Raw genomic sequence first — 26,291 nt, forward strand, 5'->3', positions numbered from 1 at the left:
CGATCCCAATACGAAGTTCGCGAACATCAGGGATATCCATCGGGCTCAAATCGAAGCGGGTGAAAAGGAGGTTATCACGGCTGAATCCAGCGACTCTGAATGCCCTAGTGAGGCTGGCAGCTGTATTGTAGTGGGTGTGGTTGAGGATCAATAGTTAATAGTAATGAGGAGGTTGGGTTGTGATCCCATCGTTTTTGTGGTGCCAGAAACAGGGGGGTGCCAGGAAGTGGGTATGTTGACTTATGCGACGGCGTATCTCATGTGAGTTCTTGGAGCCCTACATGAGGCACCAAGATTCTGAAGACCCAGTTACTGACTTCTCTTTGCCACTTCATAGAGGCATTGTCCCCAACAATTTGCTCTTGACTTATTTCAAGCCTCGAAACTTCTTCCCCTTTATGATCACAACCTGGGCAGGAATTACTATGCTAAATGCGGTGGCTAAGACTCCTCAGCACCTTATGGCTATCCGATTTTTCCAAGGATACTTTGAATCATGCATCTTCGCGGGAACCCAGTACATCCTGGGATCATGGTATACTAAGAAGGAGCTTGGCCAGCGCACAGGATTCTTCACCGCTAGTGGGCTAGCTGGTGGCATGTTTGGTGGCTTCCTCCAAAGTGGCATCCATTCGTCTATGAACGGGCTGCATGGGCTGCCAGGGTGGAAATGGCTGTTCATTGTGAGTTCAAGACTGATGTCTTTGCCTGTCTACCGAGACTTGCTGACTGCGCCCAGATTTCTGGCATTATCACGCTGCCCGTCGCTGTATACGGATACTTCTTCTTCCCCGACACACCTCATACGACCACGGCATTCTACCTTAGCCAAGAAGAAATCACTCTTGCAAGAGAACGAGTGCCGATCCACGAGGTTGATAAAACGGAGAGTATCCTCTCCAAGTCTTTCCTCTCTAGGGTAGTTCACTCATGGTATTTCTATGCCTTCTGTTTCCTGTGGATTCTAGGCAACTGCTCCGAATCGCAGTCCAACCAGTCGCTTCTCAACCTCTATATGCAAGCTCATCCAACAGAGAAGTACAACCTTTACCAACGCAACAACTATCCCACCGGTGTACAGGCCATGGGCGTGACGAGCACGCTGTTGTGGGCCACGTCAACAGATATCTGGGGTAGGCGATGGCTGTCGGGATACTACGTCTCCTTCACGGCCATTGCAAATGCCGCAATTATTCTCGCGCCAACTTCGACGGCAGCCAAGTTTGGGGCCTACTACTGGGCTGGCTCAATCTACTGCATCCAAGCCACTTTCTTTGCGTGGGCCAATGACTCGATGCGCAATGAATCACCGAGACTACGATCTTGCGTCATTGCATGCATGAACGCGGCTGGCAACTGCTTCCAAGCTTGGTGGCCACTCATTTTCTACAGAGCCGATGACGCTCCAGAGTTCAAGGTGTGTAGAAAGAGCCGTTCTTCGTCCAAGACCGGAGACTTGACCCTCGGGATCATACTGACAGTACGCTAGAAAGGAATGATTGCCATGATTACCGTAGGAACGACCATGGCGATTTGGGTCACCGTTCTTATCCTAGTCGAAAAGCGGCGAGCCAAGACGGAGCTTCAAGTCATCGAGGCTGTTGTGGAAGAGCAAAGTCTGGAGTCAGAAGGGCCCACGAAGCTTGACTCTGCTAAGTTGGATAACCAGGTTTCCGATGTTAAGTCGTCTTCACACTGAACAGATGTACTGGCCCCCAATATGATGCGCATTATGAGTTGTGACGTCTCGACATGGCACAGTTATTGCTGCATGAAGCGCGAATATCAAGCCGAACGATGCCAAAAGTATGTAGCCGAGGTATCACATTACTATTTATTACTCTCAAAAAAAACACTTTATCGGAACTTCTTCCAATTTCAAGCCTCAACGGTATTCTTGCTCACAACGCCCCTGGCAAATTCTCCGAATGTGATGTGCTGCTCCGAATCAACCTCCTCGCCAAGATTCGGCTGAGTAAACACCGCCAGAGTGTTTCTTGCAACCCGGCCATTACTCATAGAAGGTCTAACTCCTCTCACAAAGTGCGGCACAGCCTTGAACTTGCCCTTTGTGATCCGTTCGAGTGCCTCGCCCGTCTGGAAAGCAATGCAATCCCTGGGAATTTTCACCTGCACAGTGTCCCCTGTCCGAGACTTGATGTAAAGTCCAGCTAGAGGATCAGGGCTTCCTGCCATTTCCTCGAGCGCAGAGAGTCCTGTGACACCCTTCGCATGTGAGACTGAATCCGATGGGGTCTTGTGCTCATCGACGAACATTGCAGATGTCAAGGCTGTCAAAACCGAGTGATCGAGGTGCACGCCGCACCAGTCGTCCTCATTTTCACTTGAGCCCTCCTGGGATTGCGGGTAATAGTGCAGCAATCTGGCCTTAGTGGTGTTGCTCGTGCTGACAACGTGCTCGACGTAGCCCTTCGTGTACCCATCGATTTCCCGCTCCGCATATCGATCGCACGCACGTGCAACAAGGACAGCTGTGTCAATCAATAGCCTGCATAGGTCTTCCAAGCTGCGTTTGAAGCCTGGGAGAACCTTTTCTTCAGGCCAGATATTTGGTGACAGGTACTCTGGGAAGTTCTCGGCTGAGAAGTCAGGCGTTGGCTTCGCGGCATCTAATGTTGGATCGGTGTAGAAGGCGCAGTTGGCGTAAAAAGAGCCTTTGAATGTGTCTACTTGTCCGTCTTTGAGTTGTTCCTTTCCCAGCGACCAGCCTGTTAAATACTTGGCGGCGGGGTTCTCGACCTTGTCTGCATGCCAGTGTCAGTAACCGTATTCTCCAACTCAGCGGAAGGATTAACTAATTACCAAGCTCGGCTTTCGGCAAGTTTCCAAGATACGAGGCATATGAAAGTGCTTGACGTCTCAGCTCGGGAAACTCTGGTGGGACATTCTTAACAACCAGAATCCCTAGAGAATCCGGTCCAAAAGCCTCGACAAGTTTCTCGAAAGGCACGTTTCCTGTAGCTGATGTCAGCCATGGAGGTCGGACCAAAAGGAGAGTCCTTCTGACATACCATTTTGCAAGTCAGCCAGCGATACCACAACTGGCTGAGCGATTACTGGGGCACTCATTACGGAAGTTATGCGATTGCGAAAATTGATCGAAGATGGCAATATTTTGCAGCCGAAGAATTCAGGAGGGATGGAGAAGGGCGAGGCTGCCGAGGGGTGCCTCCGCGGACGGTATCCTGTCTTAAATGTATAGCTTCCTGGCCCCTATTGTGTAACACAATAGAATAAGTTGGAAGAACCTTTATGGTGTATCTAAGGTCTTGATCGTCTCATTGGGTAATTCTTACGAATCTCAGAGGGTTGGACCAGACTAAGTGGAGTGGAGGTGCTGGGACGTCTGTAGAACCACTTGCCACATTTGGCTTGTCAACCTTCCTGGGTCTCGCCCGATTGGCTGATATATACGAGGCTAGCCTATCAAATGAGAGCGTCCGACTTCAACTCTGGAGGAACCGAGCCTATTGGTTGTGACTGGCTGGTATTTACGATTCTCAAATACTTTCTACTTATACGGGCCGAGGTGCTATTGTCACAAATATTACTTTTCTTTTGTTCAGCATGAGGACTATGGTTGACTAGGTATTGGACACGTTTTTTCTTTCTCGTTAGGTCATCATAAAATCCAGAACGCTGTCCTATTTCATGAGTCTTCTACGACTACCGGTCCCAGCAAGTGGTCTTTCTCGCATCCGCTCGCCTTACAGATCTTTGATCGTACATTAGATGTCGGTCGCAACTTCGTCAGAACAGGCTTGCCATCTTGCCCCGGTGCTAGCCTCTGATAGACCTTATGGATCCTCTGCGTTTCTGGCACAGTCACATCCTTTAACCAAAACCATCTCGATTCCGGGGGAACGAATCCTTTCGCGTCACGACCAGTCTCCTCAAGCAGCAAGGCTCCCAAGATCCCGTCCATGTTTGACACCACATCCCAAGCGACCATCGACGGGGGTATCTCATGCAGTGCCTGCAATGCCGTCATGCGGATGTCGTGATTCCTGCAGGCGCGCACAACAGTGCACAGCGGTAAAATAAGGCCCTGCCCCAGCAAGACTGATGTTGGGCGGGGCTGTGACACACAGTCACGATATAATTCAACGCAGAGCATCGTCAGATCCCTGAATTCATTTTCGAATGCATCGTAGGCCACTTCGGTTGGGTCTAGGCAGCAAGTGAGTGTGATGTGGAGAAGGAGCCAGTGAATTTGAGCGATTCTCAGGCCCTTCTTGGTCGCAATATCTACTCTCGGACTCTCGGCATAGTATTGAATGACTGATCTCCATTGTTGTAGTTGTGAAAGGAAGTTTTGCTGGTGGATGGTGAGGTGGCGGAGCATGTCCATGGAAATGCCCTCTGCAGTGACATCGGTAGAGTTGCTGATGAAGCTGACGGCGAAAGTGAAGAACCTGCCCCACGAAATGAAGAATTTTGAGATTGGTTCGTGATGAGGATTATGGACATCAGAGCCAGGATCAATCTTGAAAGGGTGTGCATGATGGCGGCGAGGCTGAAGGGATTGTGAGAGCTGGCTCATGGCTGCTATGCACGGGAGCACATGCTCCATGTCGTTGAATTCGGAGTCACGATACTTCTCCTCACTATCGGGATCGCTTTCGAACATTGTGATCGAGTCCCTCAGTGCTCCTAGGCATGAGTTGAGGAGCATTTCAGCCGTCCTTGGCTCACCCTGGAGCAGCTCGTACACGACCAGTAGTAGAGTCGTGACCACTACTGTGGTTGGTGATGAAGCCGTAATTAACTCCATTCGTTCTCTTAGGGACTTGACTGCTTTGAGATGATGTCGTAACGCGACCTCACGATGTTCGGTTACAGCGTAGCCATCCGAGGCAGGTGGTAACGCTTTTCTTCTAGGCGTGCTTGGTCTCGCATCCTGAGGGGTGGAGCGAATAAGCGCACCGACAGCTAGGATCGAGTGGTGAATACAGTCATCTTGCAGACCTTCACCGACGACTAGATATGACCAGTTGGGACTAGTGTAGTAACCTGCCAGGTTGGTGGAAACCTGATGTCGAAAGTAATCGTAGTAAACGCCGTCCTTGTGATAGATCTTGGGTAGGCTCGAGAGCGATCTAGGAATCTGAGGCGACAAGATCATCTCGGTTTTGCTGCTGCCGTTGCCGCTGCAAACGTCGGCGGCCTCGGCTGAAGCGGACCGAGGGGCGATGAGCTGCGGCGTATTCCGGCGGACCACATTCTGGTTTGTCCGTTTCCTCCGGCGGTCGATGCGGTCCACGTAGCCCTCGCAGACGACTCCGACCTTCTCACAACGGAAACATGTGGGCTTGCGCTCGTCGCATTTTACATGGCGAGTCTTGCAGGTGGCACAGCCGGTACGCGCCTTCGGTCCACCCGCCCTGCGCCGTTTGGTCTCCTCCGTCGGCGAGGCCCGGTCGCTATTGCAGACGGACTCGGGCGACGGCGGTGCCTCGAGCGGCTTAGGGAGGATCCAGGGACCGATTTTGGAGGCCAGGTCTGGGCCGAGGAGATTCTCCATTGTTTTTCTCCCCTCTCTGTCTCTCTTGGGTGCGGCTTTTTGGTTTAGGATTGGCTGACCGGACGAGAAAGTGGTGCGATTCTTTGGCGCCCATATGAGTAAAAGAAAAGGAGTTCAAGGAGTTTAGAGATGGGCTGCTCAAGCCTTGAGCCGCTCGGGAAGATTGGCCCTGGCCTGGGGGATAAATGCAACGGTGAGTTGGGAAAATCACCGTCTCCACCATGCCCCCCGGATTGCGGGGTTCTCGCATTACAACGAATGCAACATTATTCGCGCGTTTTCTTATCAGAGTCTCGTGTGAATGGTCAGTTGACTGCTCGTAACTTGTTGACCAATCACAAAGTCCCGGTTTGTTCGGGGTCCTCTAGCTTAAACGCGAACTGATAAGTCGGGAAATGAGCCGAAAGAACCCCGGCTTGGCTTGGCTTTGTTGGGTGCGCACATGTTTGTTCCTGAAGAGCTTGTTGGAACGGGAAGACTGGAGGCTCAGATCAGATGTCGGCATTGCGATGAGGCTCTAAGATCTGCTCGATATGAGCTGAGATGATCAAGCTTTGTGCGCAGTTGTGTAGTAAAGTAGAGTTGAGGATCCTGGCGTTACTTGTAGATTGTCTCTGTTTTGAGTTACTATGGCGATGGTCATAGTATGAGCCCCATAAAGCCCACGGGCCATGGTTCATGACCAGGCAATAATTGGCTTGACAACGTCGCCGCGCTTCATCGCTTCTACAGCTGAAGCAAAATCGCCGTGTTCAAAGACTTTGATCAGTTTCTCAACAGGAAACTTCCCGTCTCTCCACCACTGAACCATCTGAGGGACGTACTCGGCAGTGTTGACGTGCCCCTGAACCGCTCCGAAATACTGCTTTCCGCTGACCATGAAGCTCTGCATGTGAAGCGACAGATGTGACTCTGGCATGCCAGTGCCAACCTGAATAATCTTGCCCATGTACCGCGTTCCTTGAACTTGAGCTTCGAGCAGTGGCGGAAATGCGCTGGTGTCGATGCATATGGTTGCTCCAAGCCCCTCGGCCGCCTCCTTGATCTTCTCCGTCACCTGCGCCATCTCGAGTCCAGTCGTGTTGATGATGTGCGTAGCACCTAGTGTCTTAGCCAGCTCGAGACGAGACTCGACTCGGTCGATCCCGATGATGGCCTTGCACCCTTGGTTCTTTGCTGCAATGACCGCCGCCAAGCCCACACCTCCCATACCCGCGATGGCCATGCAGTCCTTCGGACCGGCCTTGGCGACATTGATGACGGTTCCGCTGCCTGTCTGCAGACCACATCCAAGCGGTGCTAGGGTTCTCAGGTCATCCCGAGTCAGTCCGAGACCGTCAGCATTCACAACGGACTTGTCGCTGACGACGGTGTGATGGGCTAAGCTGGACTGGCCGAAAAAGCGCCCGCCTATTCCATCCGAGAAGACTGGCTCTCCCATGAAGTTGATCTCGAAGAATTTGGTGCAGTGAGATGGCGGTCCCGTCTTGCAGACGTGACACTCTCCGCAGTATGAAAAGGAGAGGAAAACGGCGTCACCGGGCTTCACCTTTGTCACGCCATCTCCGATCTTAACCACGTATCCAGAACCTTCGATACAAGTTAGCGAACTGAAACACTACGGTTTTCTGGTTGGCTCAAAGAATAAGATCACTTACCTTCATGTCCTAAGACTCGAGGGTAGTAGACTCCAGGAACTCCCTTATCATCGGGCGTGTTACCGCAGTGTAAGTCTGTGTGACAGATACCAGAGGCGACAACTTCAACAAGAACCTCGTCTGAGCGAAGATCCCGAAGAGTGACTGGTTCGATGGCCCATTTTCCTTCAGAGAAGGGGCCTCTGGCGACGATGGCTTCCGACTTGAAGGACATCGAGAGGATCAGACTTCAGAGTATGTCGTTACAGGGGTGATGGGCCAAATTCACTGATGGCTTATCAGGAGGAATTTGAAAGTGTCAGAATGTGTCACTTTGTATTGAAAAACAAGGATTGCATGAACTGTATTTGTCTCGGAGTGATGGACTGTAGAAGAAGGACCGGGGAAGATGGAGGTGCGGGGTTGCATCGTGATGATAAGCGCCATGCATCAACTTCTGCACCCCAACTTCTTAATCAGGCAATCCCCGCCGCCACCAAATTAGATAAGGCTATTACCACATGACTCCGGTTGAAGGAAACTTCTATCTTCAGTCACAAGCAAAATCGTTGCCTGAATGAGATGTTGAGGTGCGTAGTTTGGGCAGAGAAGCGAATAAGCTTGTATTTGATGGAACCAAGACCTTCGAAATTGTGAACAGCAGACTTCCAATACAGCAACATGTGACGATTTCCCCATAAAGTAAATGGATCCTCATTCAATGCGTGCTTGAATGGTGACTCATGAACCAGGAAGAGTATGATCCCAAGCTCCAGCTATCATCCAGATGATAGCCTGATAGGAACCTTGATATAGTAGGTTATGATAGCAACAAGTCTAACAGACTGAGGCCTGTCAGTTGAGTACATTGAGCCGAGAATACACCTGATGCATTTACCAAATGAGCTGAATTCAGGCTTGTTAGTTTTCCACAGGTCGCTGCTAAAGTTTCCACCTAATTAGTATGTCAATTTCCCCAAAGAAATTCCCAATGATACGGGTTTGGCGCTCAACTCTGTTGCTAATCCCTCTAGAACACCAGCATTGGGAGGAATTGCTGTCGAGGTGAGAGTCACGATTCAATGTCTTCGGTCACAAGGTACTTAAAAGTGATTGTTACAGTCGGTCGCTTCCCCTTCGTCCAAAAGAGAGACGCGAGTATTCGATGAGGAGATTCAAGTTTCGTCGACATAGTATTGGCCGCAAGGTGATTTTTTAACGAAAACGCCCACGATGTGCAAAACTGACAAACCTGAGTTCAGAAATTTGACATCCTGATCAATCTTCGGGCCAACATTGTAACTTTCGGACATGGACTCGCGGTGCTCTAGATTCAGGATAATCGCAGAAGAACGGACAACACTGGTCGGTGAGAACATCGATCTGCGTTGCGGTCAACCCGAATTTAGTCCATTCTTTCCTTCAAGTCCGGTGCAATCGGCGCTGCTGCGCGAACCTAAAGTGCGCTCGTCGCTTGCAGAGCTTATTTATCTACAACAGGGTTAATTTTCGGCTCATGCCTCATTGAACGATGAACCTATTGAGCATTGTTGGAGGACGGAATGCGACCTTGGGTTTAATACTGACCGCATCAATATCATTGTTCCTGTGATATGGACACAGACAAGGTAGTAACATGAAATAAATAAATAAGTATTACTCTCCATCGATATCATAGCTGCCGACGGGTTCTCGGCCAAAGCCCACACGTATTGCAACGTCTTGCTTCGCCTTGCAACTTTAGACCAGGTCTTGCGACCAAGAAGGTGGCATGAAGAACTCAACTCGCTTTCGAGATCAATATCGTTCGTGCCCTCATGCAGTGATTCTGACAATTTGTCTCGCTGACTAACCTGATCAATTGCCTGGTGGCGCTACGTGGACAGACGCGTTTGCGTGCCGCCAAAGTCAGGCTCCCTGGCGAAACTTACTTGCCCTCAACATCATGGCCGACGTCAAAGGTGGGCCAAGGAGGATTGATGGCCACGTGATGGCTTTGCTCGAACTGTATCGATTTGCACCTCATCACGCCCCTGTTGTATGGTTTGCCTTGTAGACTGCGAGGTAAATGCGCATGGGGATCATCCGATAGGGCCAGACACGCTCCCTGACACTCTGAGCGTCACCTAAGTTTACTAAAAGACCCCCAAATATGGCAGTCCATTCGCCGTCTGAAAGTCTCAAGCTGATCCTCGTATTTCTCGCGTGCAATTATACCTCCAGATGCTCAGTAAGCTCGTTTATGAGTCTTCAGTGACGGTGTACCTGGGATCTCTGTTTCCATCCCCATTTTAGGGGTCTTTCCTCCTAGCATACCCACCTGAGTCAAGCACCTGCGGGATCACGAGGTTCCTGATCGACAGCATGCAGAATGACGACAGGGGCGAAGTGGCTGTCGGTCTTTAGTGTGGCTTATGCGAGAAGGGAAAGGTGGCTGATCAGATCAACAGCGCTAATTAAGGGGCTGACATTTTGCTTTTCCATTTGCTTGAACCCCAAAGGTCCGAATACCGACACCTAATCGTCATGACCAATTGTCCCAGGACAACTGGCTTGAGTTGCTATCCTGCTTGTTTTACATCGTATTCCAGGCACAGTCAGGCAGCATGGTCACATCGCTCAGTATTCCGGACCCTGTCGTCATTGTCTCTTTTCGATGCCATGATGTCTTGCCCGCGATGATTCGAAATCAAGATCGCACAGGCGGGTAACGGCAATTAGCGTCATCCGCTTGCGGGGGCAAAGCTTCAATTTCGCCTTAGCGGGCTCAACCCCCCTCCCTCAGCCTAGAATCCTGTTCCCTCCCGATGCTCCCGTGGTTTTATAGGCTGTTGAATTAGGCAGGAACGCGCCGTTGCATGTTTAGCTCCGGCTTTGGACCACCCAAGTTCCTTCGCTTGCGGGAATGGATCATCTCACGAGAATGGCGTTCGAAATGAGGCCGTTTGATGCCTAGAATCCTTCCAGGGGCACTTGTTATAAAATCTTGGCAATCTGTCGATACAGAGGTTGAGCAAATAGAGCTTCACCTGTCGCGTGTCAAACTCCTTGTGTCGATCTATCACGTCCAATTGCTTTCAGGATTCAGTCGCTTCAAGATGTTGTCACTCGCTAAGTTTATTGCGGCTGCGGCCTTTGGCATCGCCATGTCACCATTCGTCTCAGCCGCCGGGAACGTCACGGTCAAGGAGCTTACCGGTGGCTGCTCCGCGTACCCGGGCTACGACGCTTCTGCCGGCCAAGCGGGGCCGTGGTCGATGCAAGTAAAGGATACCGACGGCGGTGTCCTCGACAATCACGGCCTGACCGCCATTTACTCTCGCGGCTCGACTGGCATCCGATGGGGATACGTGAGTTCACATCCGGGCACCATCACCCGATTGGCCATGTCCAAAGTCAAGTCACTTCACTAACTATATCCATCTCAGATGGCCGCACTTGACAAAGCCGCTGTTGCGCAGATCCCGCTGCAGTGTGTCGACGGCCAAGGCATTCAGGGCCGTGTGCCCACTGGCGTCTCGGGCTATACCTGGGAGAACCTCGCGGTCGCAGAGATTCCGTACGACGCTCTACTCATGTACTTTGTCAACGGCACCGAGGTCAAGCCGTATTCGCATTACACGCTCAACGGCACGCAGATCGACGGAGTCTTCCTGGGATCTGAGGGCTACACGACGTGGGGTTTCAAGAAGGAGACAACTTCTGATCAAGGAACTTTTTGGGAGGCCAGATTGTTGGGCGCCAACAGTGAAGATCCTTCAACCGGCAAACCGCTATTCGATGGGGAGATTACTGGCTTTCTTAAAGTTTATGACTCTTGAACTCTCGGCTTAGCACTCCCGGTGGGAGATGCCACCACATTTTTACGCGTTAATTAGGGAGTTTGGCGAGGCAAGTCATCCGACATGTTGATGTTCCGACTGAAAGGGCCGAACACACCAACTATCCGGCCTTGGCCGTACCTACTACGTGCTATTATTTCTTCTTTTCCTTCCATCACGTTTTCATGTTCATTCTTTCATCCAATGATGTGCCGCTTGGGCCGCGGGTGAGAGTCAAGATGCCACAAATAGAAGGGTTCGAAACATTACAGATTGTCCGCACTTGGACCGCATGACAGTTAAGGGCTGCCTCTATTCGCCAGTGAAGGAGAAACCGAGAACATTTGAGGCGCTTTCTGTGCAATGAGTATAATGGCAGCAAGGAAAGACTTGCTTTTTGACATATGCACCCGAGACGAGATGGTCCTCTTCTGCCCGATAGAACGAGTCGAAGAAGTGTAACTCGAGGAGCCCTCCCTAAACCTCTAGAAACGCATCGATGCGACCAGGCTAATAAGCGACGTCGCGTCGTACCACGTCGCACAGATCGCTTGGTATCCTCCTGACGATCAGACTCGCGAATACGAAACCGGAAACGTCGTTTGCTCTCGTTTACACGGGAACCTCACTCGATGAACCTTGGTTCGGTCTTTTTCGTCAGCCCGCTTGGCCAATGCCCTCACACTATCTTCGCCCCTCACCCCGCGTTTTTGTTGCCTCTGGCCCCTTTGTCCCGCGGCAGCGCTAATTCATACCCATCACATCTAATTGTTCTTCGTCCCGTTGATCGGCGCAGGGGGGTGTTGGTTGGGGAGAAGACAAGATGTGAGCCATGCTCACAGCCCACCATCTTTCTCTCTTTCCCCCGGCCGGTAGTTGAGCGGTTCCACCCGGTTTCGCAATCCGCGGGCAAGTTTCACGCCGGCTACTTACTAGTTTATGCTCGTAGTTCGTCTCCCGTCGGCTGTGGTGGTGGCATTCGTCACGGCTCGTGGCGGGGTCCCCAGGACGTACTCGGTGGTTGCTGTCAAGCTTGCAGCCAAGGGGACTTGATGGAGGGTACTGCGAGATTATATTACATCCTTATTTCCCATCTCTTTTTTGAGTCTAATTCTCTTGTCCGAGCACACCATCATCGCAACCCGTCAACCACCCAAGATGTCGATGTCGATGCTCCCCAACATGAACGCCACGGCCAGTGCTGCGGTAGACGGCGCCCTCTTTATCGAAGTAGCCCAGCGATGGCCTGTCGCCGCCACCGCCCTCTTTGCATGCGCTGTGGCATACTTGCTTCAAACAGTCTTGAAGAGTGATCCATGGGCAGATATTCCGATGGTAGGAACAGAATTTGGAGGATCCGAAGCCCGGCGAAAGCAATTTATGAATGGTGAGGCCAGGAACCTCTACCTAAAAGGATACAGGAAGGTACGGCAGACACCAGCAAGTCCCAATGGTGTTCATTATGAGTTAACCGGAAATGCGTATAGTTCAAAGAGAGAGCTTTCCGGATCACCACCGCAAGGAGTAAGCTTCAGCCCCTCGATAGCAAAGATCACCTGTACTAAGTAACCCGCAGAATCGCCAAATATTGTCGTCGCCCCGAAGTTTATGAACGAGCTGAAGAGGCTTCCCGACGACGTCCTCAGCTTCAACCGGGCCATCGAAGAGGTCAGGCTAATAAGAACCTATAACAAAGAGGCAGCGCTGATGGATCTCTAGTCAATGCACGCGAAGTACACAGGTATAGACACCGATATCGCGTTGTTGCCCCATACCGTCAAGACTGCTTTGACACCAGCTCTGGGTGCGTCATATCTCTGTGACACGGTCTTCTAAGTTCCTCTAACAATTTTAATACCTGTACAGTTCGACTCAACCCGATCATCGCCGACGAGGTCGTCGAAGCTCTGCGAACAGAGCTGCCCCAATCATGCGACTGGAGCGAGGTCAAGATCATGGATAAGATGATGCGAGTCATCGCCATGGCCTCCGGACGCGTCTTCATTGGACCCGAGCTCTGCCGAAACGAAGAATACTTAGACGCCGCGATAAACTACACCCTCGATCTGATGAAGGCCGTTAGAAAGGTTGCCGATATCGCTCCTTGGCTACGCCCCTTCTTGGCAGCAAGAACACCGGAAGTCAAGCAGGTTCACCACCGAATAGAGGAGGCGGACAAGTTCCTGAGACCTGTGGTGACCGCAAGGAAGGAGGCCGAGAAAAGCCCCGACTACCAAAAGCCGGACGATATGCTGCAATGGATCATGGAGTCGCAGAAGAAGTTTGGTGAGAAGAATGATAGAGAGCTTGCTAGGTACCAGCTGGGTATCAGCTTCGCTGCTATCCACACTACAACTGTCACCACGACCAATGCGTAAGTATCTGGACATACGATAGCCAAGGCAACGTGGATAACGCTGACGAAGTGAATCAAGTCTCTACACCCTGGCGGCTATGCCTGAGCTGATTCCAATGCTCCGGGACGACATCCAGCAAGCCTTGGCCGAGAGCAACGGTGTGTTCACCAGCGGCGCTATGCAGAACATGAAGAAGCTGGATAGCTTCCTCAAGGAGACGATGAGATACTATGCACTTGGTCCCAGTGAGTGTACAGTCTCAGCTAAGTAACTAATTCAACAACTAACCATCTGTACAGCATCATTCCAGCGCAAGGTCTTGAAGACGTTTGCTCTATCGAACGGCCAGGTCATCCCTGGCGGATCCGTAATCGAGTTGCCTGTAATTGGCATTAACAACGACGATGAGATCTTCCCGGACTCCGAGAAGTTTGACGCCTTGAGATTTTACAAGCTTCGACAAGCCAAGACGGAACAGGAAACCGGCTCAAAACAGGCCGAGGTTGTGGCAAATGCCCAGTTCGTCAGCGTGGGGCAGACCAGTTTAACCTTTGGTTACGGTCGTCACGCATGCCCAGGCCGCTTCTTCGCTGTAAACGAGATCAAGATGATCATGGCGACGACGCTGGCCAACTACGACATTAAGAACGTAGGAGACAGCAAGGAGCGATACAAGAACTTGGAATTCGGCGCAATAGTAAGTGATTAAGGATTCATCGTGGGAGGACCAGCCTGCTAATACGTTTCTAGACTCAACCGGACCCCAACAGGAAGGTTCTGCTGAGGAAGCTTTAGTAATGACGGAACTTCATAACAGTCAATGATTTTTCCATCGGTGTAAGTTAGCATATGCGCAACGCACAACATGGTAATTGAAGACTTTGGAAGTTGAAGCAATGCGTGTGGCCTGGGTACTCCTCGACTGACTGCATATCGTAAAGAAAGAAAAAGTAGATTTCTGGGACTGTCTCAATGGATTCCTGGTACATAGTGTGAAATCAAATTTGCTTTCTATCCATTTACTCCAAGGCATCAACGTATACCTTTCGTACAGAATCCCAAACCCCAAACCAGATGTTATGTAATCCTACATGTTTCATGAGTCTATCCAGGCTTCTTCGCCAAAGAACAAAGGGAAAAGAACCCTAGAAGGGCAAACTAAAAACAAAAGCAAAAGACCCCAGTCAAGTGACCGGATCATAAGCCCAATCTCTCCAATTCTCTTCGCTCGGCTTTCTTGTTCCCGCTGGTGCTACTGGAAGCTCTACCCTCGTCTCTCGAGTTTCTTCAACGCCGCCTTGTTGACTTCTTTCACCTACGAAACCCCTGGTTACCGGCGGCTCCTTGGTAAGGCTCGTACCGCGGGTCTTGGTATTGTTGTTGTTGCGGCTTCGGGTATTGTCCGCTTTCCATCAGGTATCCCTCGTTGAGGACCTCGGAGCTAGAAACTTGCTTCAAACCGGTAGCCTGATGGTTGATGACACGACTTGGGTGGAACCAGTTGAAGGACATAGCTGTGATGCCCATCAGTGTCGCATCAAAGATGTAGATGTACATCTCCTTAGCCTGTAGCTCGCTGTCCTTGCCTCCCACGTATTCGGCAACTCGAAAAAGCGATCGAACCATGATGAGTAGACTGGTGCCGTAAAGAACGTAGAGGAGACCCTTCCATGGGGTTTGAACTGTAAGGGACTTTGGTGTCGGGTTGCGGGAGAGGCGGAGGTGGAAGACAAGAGTGACGATGATGAAGAACCCAAAGAAAAGGATCTGAATGCAGAGACCGCCGACGATGATGTTTTCGCCGAGCTTCACATTATCGCTGTTCTTGGCAGTCGCCAACATGCCACCACCTCCAGACTGTGCGAAGAATGACAGCACATCTCCTAGCACGAAGACCTTGGTCAACCAGTTTGGTCTGATCAAAGAGTATCCCCCGGCATCGAGAAGGTTGATCAAGCGACCGAGAACCATGTAGATCGACGCGGCGAACAAAGCGGGACCAAGGAGGAGAAGGATCGACTGGATAATGTAGGGGTTTTTGGTGTAATCAGGTGCTTCGCCCGCAGACATGGCTCGGCCAGCGTATCCGACTGCTTCAACTAGGGAAATGTCAGCCGAGTCATGCTTGGGGATGGAGTTGTGTTTGGACTATGATAACTTACATATGCACCCAATCACAAAGGGAATAAAGTACCACGTCTTGCGTCGACATAATTGCCAGATGTGTAGCATACAAGAAACCCCAAACACGATAATGAAGACGGTTGCCGCTACCATAGACGGCTCATAGTGGTAAAAAACGAAGCCGGTGGAGGCACCATCTGTTGTGGTGCTGTTGTCCGCCATCGTGAAGTCCTGAGTCTTTCCTTGGCGCAATTAGGTAATATTTTTGCTTCAAATTGAGTTTGGGCGGGCCGAAAAGTTTAGCTTGGTCGTCGGAAAGAGAAAGCTTCAATCCCAAGGCGATAAAGACTGTGTTCCGTTCGTGTAAAGGCTGTGGGCGGGCGATGTAGAAGCTTGTTGATCGTGTTCTATTATCATCCATAATCGGTCCAAAGACCTCGATATAAGTAAGTCTTTACGTTCATCTTTGAATTCTTCCCCTTTACCCCTTTGTGTTTGCATACGAGTGTTGCTGCGATGCAAAACAGTCTCAACACGAAGAAGCCCCCTGGCGCTAGGCAGACTGAGCCTCTGAGGGATGACATTTGCAGATTTTCAGATTGTACGCGGAGTATTAGTAGGGCTGAGCCACGTTGATCAAGCACAATGCGGTATTCTCCGTACGCGTATGATCCCAATCCAGCCATTGGCCAGAGGACGAAGCCATAAAGCCCGGGAGACGGTGCCTAATCCGGCGAAATGTGCAAAGTCTTTGCGGCAGTGGGGAGCGGTCCAAGTTTAGAATTCCAGACTAGCGACGGTTCTAGCGACTCGTAAGGAACGATCTATCCGCGGATTTTGTGTTGGTCGTATACGCGTATTCGTCACCATGGATGCGAGACAATGCGACAACCCGCGGGTCAACAGTGAACCAATGATACGTTTAAGGTTGTGCCCACTTACATTGACTGATAATTAAGCATCGACTGGCGCCCCCATCGCGTATCGCGACAACACGTCCACACCCATGAGATTTTTATGGCCCTGATCCGACGGGAACTTGCCGAGTCCGCGGCTCCTCGCAACTGCATATGCCCAAAAGAGCTTGAAAGCCTTTACAACCACGGCCTCTTTACGTGGATTCGCAGTTCGGCGCGTTGTGGCGCGGCTCAAACCACCGGCCCTACGAATCCTAGTCCCCTTAGCACTCCCGTTCGGCTTTGCCCTACGGGTGACCCGAGTCAGGTACGAGATATGCGACTAAGGCTACAGACTACGGAGGGGTGATGTGGCGGCGTATGATGTAAGTAGTAGGCGGTAGCTGAATATTTGATAAGTTGGTTTGACTCCCAGGCTAAATTCCTCGAGACCCCTCCCTAGTTAGTGATTTCACGTTTAGGAATTGACTTTTCTTTTGATCGTCTTGAAAACATACCGTGCTCTTGCCCCTTCCTGCTCTTGATTGATTCGGCGATCGTTCAATATTTTCCTCTTCGATACCCATTTTGCTTTTTCTAAGTCGACATTGTGTACTACACGACCATATCTTCACCCTCGTCAACCAGAACCCCACCCCTCAGCCTACTTCGAGAGTACAAGATGTCGAAGCGAAATACCATCAGAATGATAGAGGATGATCCCGTTCCTCAAGACTACCTCCCATCCTACGAGACGGCGATCAACGAGGGGCTCCAGCAACATAGCGAAAGCGTCGGAAGTAGGAACCCCAGCTGACCCATCTAATAGCCCCTTTGAATACATCCTAATCAGAGAACATTACAATAGCGGACGGTAGAATTAACGTAAACCTCGATTCGCGGCTGGCGACAACCCTCGCCCGCTTTGTCCCCGACTTCAAAGACCCAGCCCAACTGGCACAAGCCGCAGCAGCAGAGGGCCCCCCGCCAGAGTACTTCGAAGCAGCAGAGCGCTTCGCCGAGAAGAAGACGTTCCCTGTCAAACTCAACATCGTCATCCAAGTCGTAGGAAGTCGCGGCGATGTCCAGCCCTTCATCGCGCTCGGAAACGAGCTCCAGACGTACGGCCACAGAGTACGCCTTGCAACACACGACGTCTTTGATGATTTTGTCCGCAAATCCGGCCTCGAATTCTACCCCATCGGCGGTGATCCTTCCGAACTGATGGCCTACATGGTCAAGAACCCAGGCCTGATCCCGAGCTTGAAGAGTTTGAAGGGCGGCGATATTCAGAAGAAGCGGAAGATGGTAAAGGAAATGCTGGAAGGGTGCTGGAGATCTTGTATCGAGCCTGATACACAGACTGGTACACCTTTCGTGGCGGATGCAATCATTGCCAATCCGCCGAGTTTCGCACATGTCCACTGCGCCCAAGCCCTGGGTATTCCGCTACATCTCATGTTTACCATGCCTTGGAGTAGCACGAGAGCATTCCCGCATCCCTTGGCCAATCTCAAGTTTGGAGACAAGGGAGTTGTTGACCAGATGACGGCCAACTTTGTGTCCTACAGCGTCGTTGAGTGGTTGACATGGCAAGGGTAAGCAATTGTCTGGCTGTCTTTGGTCTCTCGTGCTGATGATTATTACAGCCTCGGAGATGTCATCAACGATTGGAGAAGGACGATCGATCTTGAAGAAGTGCCGTTTTCCGAAGGCCCGGTTCTCGCAGAGTCGCAGAAGATTCCATTTACATATTGCTGGTCCCCATCACTTGTACCAAAACCCATCGACTGGCCTGCCTATATCGGTAATATTTGTCCATTGCGCAAGACTGTAGGTGGATCTGGTACTGATCTCTCGCATAGATGTTTGCGGCTTCTTTTTCCGCGAACCCCCTCAGTACGAGCCTCCCACCGAGCTCGCAAACTTCCTGAAGAATGGACCGACTCCCATCTACATCGGCTTCGGCAGTATCGTCATCGATAACCCCGACGAAATGACAAAGATTCTTGTCGAGGCTGTCCGCGCAACGGGAGTTCGCGCAATTATATCGAAAGGCTGGAGTAATCTGGGAGGTATCGATGCTGATGACATCCTGTTTCTGGGGGACTGCCCCCACGAGTGGCTTTTTGCCAACGTTGCGGCAGTGTTCCACCATGGTGGCGCCGGGACCACGGCTTGCGGCCTCTTGAACGGAAGGCCAACCACAATCGTCCCCTTCTTTGGCGAGTGAGTACTGGAGAGTGATATCAGGGGTCCTATTCAGTTCGAAACTAACAGTTTTCAGTCAGCCATTTTGGGGAGACATGGTTGCCATCGCAGGCGCTGGGCCAAAGCCTATTCCACACAAGCAGCTTAACGCCCAAAACTTGGCTGATGCGATTCGATTTTGCCTGACACCGGAAGCCGCGACCGCAGCTGGTGAACTTTCGGCCAAGATGAAGACTGAGAATGGTGTGGCCACGGCAGTAAAGTCATTCCACGCAAACTTGCCCCTTGAACTGCTTCGGTGCGATGTTTTCCCCAACCAGCCGGCAGTGTGGGAGTTCAAGAGAGGAAAGAAGCATGTCAGACTATCGAAGCAAGCTGCGGGGATTCTTCTTGACCACCTCAAGATTGGCCAGAAAAATATGTCACAGTGAGTGCCAATAACCTTGAGCGTAATTCGTCATTGCTTAGTGTATACATGTACTAATGACAACCCTGACTTCTAGACACGAGACAAAAACATACATCATCGAGAACCGGCGGTGGGATCCCGTCACAGGCACCGTTTCCTCCTTGATGGGAGTCGGATACGGCTTGGTCAAGGGTGCCACTGACATCGTCGTCAAACCCGTCCAAGTCTACAATCAACGATCCAAGCTCAAAGCCGCAGAGATGGAAGACATTGAGAGGAGAAGCGCCAGAAGCGTCTCCAGCTTGGACGTTCAGACACCGCCCCGATCCCCAAGTCTCGCGCCTCCGCAATCCGACGCTCTCGATCGACCCCGAAGTGCCGGCCGAGGCTGCGGAAGCACAACAGGCGCGGTCTTCAAGGCATCGGCTTCCGGCGTTGGCACATTCTTCAAGTCTTACGGCAAGTTCTACATCGATGTGCCGTTGGCTGTCACGGAAGGTCTCCGTGAGGCGCCTAAGCTCTACGGTGAGAAGGTCGAGGCCCGCGCTCCCATTACAGATTGGAAGTCCGGCGCTATGGTCGGGGGAAAAAACTTTGTGACCGGAATCGGGGGTGGGTTCGCCGACTTGTTTTACCAGCCGTACAAGGGCGGACGAGATGGAGGTGCCGCGGGCGCAGCGTTGGGCGTCGGCAAGGGCGTCATGAACATGGCCACAAAGACGGCATCAGGTATGTATTCGAAGGTATTTCTTCCTGCTTGTCGACTCAGAATGCTTACCTTTGGTGGAAAAGCCACTCTCGGGATTGTCGCGTACCCCGGCCAGGGTATTTACCAGAGTATTCGGACAGCAGTCAAGTCCAAGACCAGACAGAATATTGCTGCTGCTAGACGAGTCGAGGGCGAATATCTCGCCCGTAACATGGAGGTTGATATTCATCAGACACTACAGAGGTTCGATGAGATTTGCCGCGCCAGCGAGAAGGAGAAGAAGGGCAAGGAGCGTGAAGGTGGAAACTTTTTTGAGTTTGGAAAGAAAGGGAAGGACAAAGATACCCATGCGACTTTTTAGATAGAGAATAGAGACTGGCTCACTATTTTCCAAATTCGAGTGCAGAGATTTGGGACTTGACAGTCATTAAGTGATCTATTCAAGGCTGGCTGACCGGGTATCAAACTTCGCCAGCATCATAGCTACCATCTAGTATTTAGATTACATGTAAGAAAGTTATACGCGCACATTATTCTAGAATCTACGTTGGATGGGATCTTTATCCCCACTTCCAAAGTCAGTCTCCCTCCATCTGATGATCCATTGACCTTGATTATCTCCGAGCCATGAATCTCATCTTCATAGGGTGTGCCGGTGGAGCCACTGGTTCGACTGGTGCCGCTGGCGCCTCTGCTGGAGGGTTGATTGGTGTGAACCCAATGGGAGGGACCTGATGAGCAGGGGGCGCAGCCTCAGTGGGAGGCGCCACGTGGGCTGGAGGAGCAACTGCCGGGGCTTCGTGAACGAGAGGGGCAGCGGCAGGTGTATGTACCGGCATGGCCTCAGCAGGAGGCGTATGAACGGGCATTGCCTCGGCTGGCGGCGCTTGGTGAACCGGCGGGGCTACCGGGGCAGGGTGCGCGGCCGGTGGAGGTGTATGTACCGGAGGAGCCATGGTGTGGGCCGGCGGGGGAGCTTCATGAACCGGCGGTACTGCTGGTGCCGCTGAGGGATGCACTGCCGGAGGTGGGGAGGGTTGATGGCCCAAGACTGGCGCTGCGATTGTTGTTGCGCAGTGGCTGACCGTCTGGGTGACATGGACCGTTTGATGGATGACTTGGGGAGGTTGTGTTATGTGTACCGTCTGCGCAGGCTGAGGAACATGAACCGTCTCCTTGATGATGTGAGGAGGCTGCGTAACGTGGATTGTTTCCTTGACAACGTGGGGAGGCAAAGTGACATGAACTGTTTCCTTGACCACCTGCGGAGGAAGGGTGACATGTACCGTCTCCTTGACGACCTGAGGCGGCAAGGTTTGGTGGATTATCTGAGGAGGCAAGGTAACGTGTACAGTCTCCTTCACTGGAGGCAACGTGACATGTACGGTTTCCTTGACGATTTGAGGCGGCAGAGGCGGCAGAGTCTCCTTAATTATCTGGGGAGGCTGCGTGACGTGAACCGTCTCCTTAATAACCTGAGGTGGTTGGGTGATATGTATAGTCTCCTTGACCACTTGAGGAGGCAAGGTGACATGGACCGTCTCCCGGACAGGAGGCAGAGTGACGTGAACGGTTTCCTTGACAATCTGAGGTGGCAAAGTCTCCTTGATGATTTGAGGTGGAAGAGTCTCCCTGATGATTTGAGGAGGTTGAGTGATGTGCACCGTCTCCCTGATGACTTGCGGTGGCTGAGTGACGTGGATTGTCTGAGGAGGCAGAGGAGGTAAAGTAACGTGTATCGTCTCTTTCACCACCTGCGGGGGTTGAGTGACGTGAATAGTCTCCTTAATCACCTGGGGAGGCTGGGTGACGTGTATCGTCTCCTTGATGACTTGAGGAGGTTGAGTTACGTGAATAGTCTCTTTAATTACCTGAGGAGGCTGAGTGACATGGATTGTCTGAGGGGGAAGGGTAATATGGATTGTCTCCTTCACAGTTTGAGGAGGCTGAGTGATGTGGACGGTCTCCTTGACCACCTGAGGAGGAAGAGTTTGGACCTCCTTCTTCGTTTCTGTGATGTGTATTGTCTCCTTCACCACCTGTGGGGGCTGAGTAATATGTACGGTCTCTTTGATTGTTGTCGGAACATGAACCGTGATGTGTACGGGTATCTTTTCGTGGATAGTCTCGATTTGGTGTATCGTCGTCGGGACGGGAACGTGGACTGTCTTCACTTCTCCCGGTAGCGTGACGTGTACCGTCTTGTGAATTGTTGTAGGAACATGAACGGTCTCGTGGACGGTGTGCACAATCGTCTCGGTCTTGGGCTCGCATTGCTGCTGGGCTGGAGGCGCTGGCGGAGGGTTGGCGGCTGCCATAGTCGACAGGGCGAGCCATGAGATGACTCCGTATCGTGTGAGCATCGTGTCTTCGTCGAGTAGTAAGGACTGTTTGAATAGGACTTGAGCTGATTGTCGTTATTGAGCAAAGAAAGAAAGACACAAGAAGGAATAAAGGAACGTATGAGGTCTGAACGAAGTCGAGATACCGGTCTCTGGATGAAATGAATCGAAGTAAACAAAATGTAGCCAAGTGATGAAATCACGAGATGGCTACCGAGAAACGAATGAAGACGGGCGCGTGGGTGAATGGAAGAGGTGGTGACAGTCCTGCTGATCACTGCAGACCAAGAATGGAAGGGGGGAAAGTCATTATATCAGGAGGGGTCTGGTTCATCGTCGCCTTGGCTGATGAACATGGCCCGCTGCTCGCAGCATCCGGTGCACGGAATCTCGGATGCGCGGGTTGTTGTGATGGTACGTCTTTCTGGATCTAGGTCAGGTCTGGGCATGGGACTGTTGGAGCTTGGTGTGAAGGAGTCGCGCGAGGTATCGTCATTCGTGGAGTGCTGTGACTAGGGCCCTAGGCGGATGTGTAAGAGAAGACGCGGTGCTCGATAGTGTCCATGGTGATGTTGGACTCAACCTGGCAGCGGTGAGCGTGTTATTCAAGATCGGGTACAAGTTGGACTAACAAGTCAGCTGCGTATGTCTTACCACCCAAGATGGGATCAAATGTCGCGCTGCCATCCGAAGAGTGATGGTACGGATCCGCAAGAAGGGATGAAAAACTAGGGACGCTCTGTTTTAGGTTTGCGGCTCTCGCAGGGGAGTATAGCCAGGGCTGAATCTGACGAGCAAGTGAGGTTGAAGAACACTAGGGCACAGGCAGTCGCGAGGCTTGGCCCGGATGCACGGGAGGCTTGGTATGCTTGGGGGCACAGGGGGTAGCTTTCCTCGCGTTTGTTGACCCCTTAAGATCAGAAGTTCTTGTCCGGAATCATATGCTGCCGTTCGTGAGCACGAAATCTCCTAGTTCTCCTCATGGCTGAGCTGAAAACATGAAACTGAGAATCGTCGGATGATCGTGGCTCTGCAAACGGCTTCCAAGGCAATAGGTTTTACAATGGCAAGTCGATCGCGATAATCATTCTTCCCAAGAGATCACCGTGATAGAATGTTGGTTGGCCAAGGCTCTTGGTGTTCATGCCATGATGGACACATTGACAACCAGGTAGCAAAAGTTGTTAAATCCCCTGGGTCGCCGCACAACTTTCTTCTTTCTTTGCGCTTCTGAAGAGTGAAGTCTGGTATCGCATGAAGCCATACGGGAATGTTTTCTTCTCCACAGACATCCACCCCCACGAACGGAACCTGACACACGTCAGCACAGCTACATCCTCAGGCTTTCCGAGGACGAGACGAACGTGGGTGCTGGCGTTCATGGATGATCGGGAAGCATGGTTCACTACATTGCAACGTTGGTGGAAAGCTCACCAAGCTTGCGAGTCCCAAGCTCCTAGTGCGTGTGATGGGCTAGTTGAATTCTCCAGGTTAGGCGATGCGAAACCCCCGCCAAGATTAAGCCCCTGTAAGAGCCACAATTGGAGATCGCGAGCAGACGTAAAAATTGGGCTGTGCGAAACAAAATCAGGTGAGATTCCACTTGGAAGCCTAGCTGATGGACCAAACCAGGGCAACAGGATGATGCCTTAGGATGGTTCCGAAGTTTCGGAAGACTGACGAGGGGAAGTTGTCGTGGTGGTTAGCAGTCAAAAGAGGTTAGGTTGGAGAAATTGGAGGTGACAGAGGCATAGTTTGGGTTAAGCATTAAGGTTATTTTGTTAGTGACCTCATCTGGGGCCCGTCCGCCCCCCTTGAACGGTATCCCGGCCGCAAGTCGGCTTCGAGGTGACCCGAACCCCTTGCGAAGGCCACGCAGGGGTCGAATCTATGGGATACGGGTCTTTTCGCGCGGTCTTACATTATCATCGTTGACATCTGGAAATCAGTAGATACGATACTGCTCACGTTTGCTCAATGCAATTGTTTAGCATTATCAAAACCTTGTGAATCCCTCGTTGTCTTACGAAACTCGGCTACCCCTACGCTTCAGATGTACGAGTCAGACGCCAGCAAGAATGGAGAGAGCTGTCATAACGGTCGAATCGAAAGCGAAGATGGACTGTCCATTTCAGCGAAGCCATTTTCAGACACGGTTCCAAAGCTAAGGTACTGCCAGGAAGTCGGATGGTTGGCTTATGTTCGCTGAGTGGCAGCTCTCGTACATGCACTCTCTCGGAGTATTGAAGTGCATATTTCTATCACAACAGCTTCTACGTGCAATTGTTGTCACATGCCTCAATCGATAGTTGGGTAAATGTACATGTGATCCGCCTTATGAAAGTTGAATGCATTCCATAAACATAAAATTTCTCAAAGGCGAAAGCTCAGGTCTTGCATATAGAGCCTTTAGCACCTGGACAGGAGTCAACACAGTGATCAGTCATGTGCTGTTGTGCGAGAGCATTGGCTCTCAGTGATCCCACAGTCCCACCACTGTATTATTATTACTTTAACTCCATGATGGGATGCATTGTCCCGAAGAAAAGTGCTTGGCCATTTACATGTTTCTCCAGAATATCGCGGTGAAGATAGCAACACTTCAAAGATAATTGACATCAAACTCAGCAGTGCTACAGGTAACCTCATGTTTTCTCAGGCTACAGTGTCTTATCTAGCTCGGCTTCTAGCTCCCTTGTGCCCCTCTCAAATGTTACAACCTGGAGAAGTGGCGTTTGGCGGGGTCGTCGGTCCCAGAATCCGATTCCCAACCCATTTTGGTAGAACGGGTTTCGGTATTATCGACTATCCACCAGAACTTGGAATAGGAATTCCTTTGCACAAAAGTGCCGAGTTGCCTTTGATCCTCCTTTTGAGGAACTATGTCAGTGCGGCTTGTCAAGATGGTAGCTTGCTTGCAATGCTCTAATTCCTCACATAATCAACCCCGCTTTGACTCTTGGTCGCTAAGAAAAGTTGACGATTTATCCAAAGTTACTTCACTAGATCATCCATCTGATCTACACTGCTGCACTCAGCTTGAAAAAACGATTAATCAACATGCAGTATGCCTCGATCCTCGGTTGGCGTGATGGCTGTCTTCAAAAGGCCGATCGGCTTTGGAGCTGGCTTCCGTCATGCGATTAAAATCGTCAGTCAAACCACTGTGATATCTAGAACTACTGCACAGAAGCTACTCGCATTGCTGTAATCTCACCCATCATTCTGCTACAACAACCCGAGTCATATAGAAATGGCCGACCTGAGATCCGCCGTCTATGTCGCACCGCCGATTCCCAGCAAAGTTCCTGGCTCGAACGCAACCGCAACATGGTCCCCAATCTCATGCACCCTCATCTACTCGGCAAACGAAGCTGTCTTGGTAGACACGCCCATCACTATCAAGCAGACAGAGGAACTCATTGCCTGGATCGAGAACATTGCACCAAAGCGGAAGCTCTCATACATCTACATCACCCACGGCCACGGAGATCACTGGTTCGGCATACCTCTCCTGCTGAAGCGCTTCCCGGAAGCCGTTCCCGTCGCTACGGTGGGAACCATCAAACACATGGAGCAGCAGATTGAAGAGGAAGTTTTCAGGCAAATGTGGGAGGCCCGCTTCCCAGGCCAGATCTACCGCCCCTTCACTCTCGCACAGCCTCTCTCCCCAAAGAGTGGTGGAATCTTTAAGCTCGAAAACCGCTGGGAGTTCAAAGCTATTGAGTGTGGCCATACTGACACCTATGACTCAACCGTTCTCTGGGTCCCCGACCTTAGACTCGCCGTCTGTGGTGATGTAGTCTATGGGCAGTGCCACCAGATGTTGATGGAAGCCAACACGAAAGCCAAGCGCGAGGAATGGATCAGGGCAGTCGAGATCGTTGAGGCGCTTGATCCTGCTTATGTTGTGGCTGGTCACAAGATGGCGGGTGAGACTGACGGAATCTGGCACCTTGCTGCGACCAAGAAGTATATACAGGACTTTGGAAAGATCCTCGAAAAGAACCCTAAGACCGAGAAGGAGCTGTTTGTGGAGATATTGAAGATATATCCCGAGAGATTCAACCCGGGAGCCGCGCGTTTGAGTGCCATGGGTGCCTTCCAGGTTCCAAGGGAGTCACGTATTTAGGATGAGGCGCGCGAGGGAATGATAACAATTCAGTGACGGTTGCCGTTACATTCTAAATGCGTCAATGATGATTGATTGATATGTCGTAATGTGCCAATTTTACGTTTT

At 51.3% G+C, this 26,291-nt stretch overlaps 10 protein-coding genes across 10 annotated transcripts; 5 read left to right on the forward strand and 5 right to left on the reverse strand.

The window, feature by feature from the left end:
* Window positions 1-281: 281 nt before the first annotated feature.
* CTAM01_05393 (major facilitator superfamily transporter) lies at window positions 282-1,699 on the forward strand (the record flags this gene model as incomplete). The annotated part of the gene is made up of 3 exons (XM_060521423.1): window positions 282-683; window positions 740-1,417; window positions 1,490-1,699. The coding sequence occupies 3 exons, from the start codon at window positions 282-284 to the stop codon at window positions 1,697-1,699; spliced, it is 1,290 nt and encodes a 429-aa protein (XP_060383637.1).
* Window positions 1,700-1,878: 179 nt separating this feature from the next.
* Window positions 1,879-3,090, reverse strand: CTAM01_05394 (uncharacterized protein; the record flags this gene model as incomplete). The annotated part of the gene is made up of 3 exons (XM_060521424.1): window positions 1,879-2,765; window positions 2,824-2,976; window positions 3,033-3,090. 3 exons carry the CDS (start codon window positions 3,088-3,090, stop codon window positions 1,879-1,881), a joined length of 1,098 nt encoding a protein of 365 aa, XP_060383638.1.
* A 580-nt stretch (window positions 3,091-3,670) lies between these two features.
* On the reverse strand, window positions 3,671-5,545 carry CTAM01_05395 (uncharacterized protein; the record flags this gene model as incomplete). Its single annotated transcript, XM_060521425.1, has 1 exon — window positions 3,671-5,545. The coding sequence occupies one exon, from the start codon at window positions 5,543-5,545 to the stop codon at window positions 3,671-3,673; it is 1,875 nt and encodes a 624-aa protein (XP_060383639.1).
* A 676-nt stretch (window positions 5,546-6,221) lies between these two features.
* On the reverse strand, window positions 6,222-7,417 carry CTAM01_05396 (zinc-binding dehydrogenase; the record flags this gene model as incomplete). Its single annotated transcript, XM_060521426.1, has 2 exons — window positions 6,222-7,135; window positions 7,204-7,417. The coding sequence occupies 2 exons, from the start codon at window positions 7,415-7,417 to the stop codon at window positions 6,222-6,224; spliced, it is 1,128 nt and encodes a 375-aa protein (XP_060383640.1).
* Window positions 7,418-10,280: 2,863 nt separating this feature from the next.
* On the forward strand, window positions 10,281-11,003 carry CTAM01_05397 (uncharacterized protein; the record flags this gene model as incomplete). Its single annotated transcript, XM_060521427.1, has 2 exons — window positions 10,281-10,532; window positions 10,611-11,003. The coding sequence occupies 2 exons, from the start codon at window positions 10,281-10,283 to the stop codon at window positions 11,001-11,003; spliced, it is 645 nt and encodes a 214-aa protein (XP_060383641.1).
* Window positions 11,004-12,161: 1,158 nt separating this feature from the next.
* CTAM01_05398 (cytochrome P450) lies at window positions 12,162-14,155 on the forward strand (the record flags this gene model as incomplete). The annotated part of the gene is made up of 8 exons (XM_060521428.1): window positions 12,162-12,428; window positions 12,491-12,527; window positions 12,580-12,671; window positions 12,723-12,807; window positions 12,870-13,377; window positions 13,439-13,605; window positions 13,660-14,057; window positions 14,111-14,155. 8 exons carry the CDS (start codon window positions 12,162-12,164, stop codon window positions 14,153-14,155), a joined length of 1,599 nt encoding a protein of 532 aa, XP_060383642.1.
* A 516-nt stretch (window positions 14,156-14,671) lies between these two features.
* CTAM01_05399 (uncharacterized protein) lies at window positions 14,672-15,706 on the reverse strand (the record flags this gene model as incomplete). Its single annotated transcript, XM_060521429.1, has 2 exons — window positions 14,672-15,459; window positions 15,523-15,706. 2 exons carry the CDS (start codon window positions 15,704-15,706, stop codon window positions 14,672-14,674), a joined length of 972 nt encoding a protein of 323 aa, XP_060383643.1.
* Window positions 15,707-17,062: 1,356 nt separating this feature from the next.
* CTAM01_05400 (uncharacterized protein) lies at window positions 17,063-20,070 on the forward strand (the record flags this gene model as incomplete). The annotated part of the gene is made up of 7 exons (XM_060521430.1): window positions 17,063-17,180; window positions 17,249-17,978; window positions 18,030-18,187; window positions 18,246-18,609; window positions 18,668-19,012; window positions 19,095-19,729; window positions 19,793-20,070. 7 exons carry the CDS (start codon window positions 17,063-17,065, stop codon window positions 20,068-20,070), a joined length of 2,628 nt encoding a protein of 875 aa, XP_060383644.1.
* Window positions 20,071-20,323: 253 nt separating this feature from the next.
* Window positions 20,324-22,072, reverse strand: CTAM01_05401 (uncharacterized protein; the record flags this gene model as incomplete). The annotated part of the gene is made up of 1 exon (XM_060521431.1): window positions 20,324-22,072. The coding sequence occupies one exon, from the start codon at window positions 22,070-22,072 to the stop codon at window positions 20,324-20,326; it is 1,749 nt and encodes a 582-aa protein (XP_060383645.1).
* A 3,232-nt stretch (window positions 22,073-25,304) lies between these two features.
* On the forward strand, window positions 25,305-26,183 carry CTAM01_05402 (Zn-dependent hydrolase; the record flags this gene model as incomplete). Its single annotated transcript, XM_060521432.1, has 1 exon — window positions 25,305-26,183. One exon carries the CDS (start codon window positions 25,305-25,307, stop codon window positions 26,181-26,183), a length of 879 nt encoding a protein of 292 aa, XP_060383646.1.
* Between the last annotated feature and the right edge of the window lie 108 nt (window positions 26,184-26,291).

This window comes from Colletotrichum tamarilloi (assembly GCF_030869305.1).
Source record: "Colletotrichum tamarilloi strain Tom-12 chromosome Unknown Scaffold_14.1, whole genome shotgun sequence".
NCBI lineage: Eukaryota > Fungi > Ascomycota > Sordariomycetes > Glomerellales > Glomerellaceae > Colletotrichum > Colletotrichum tamarilloi.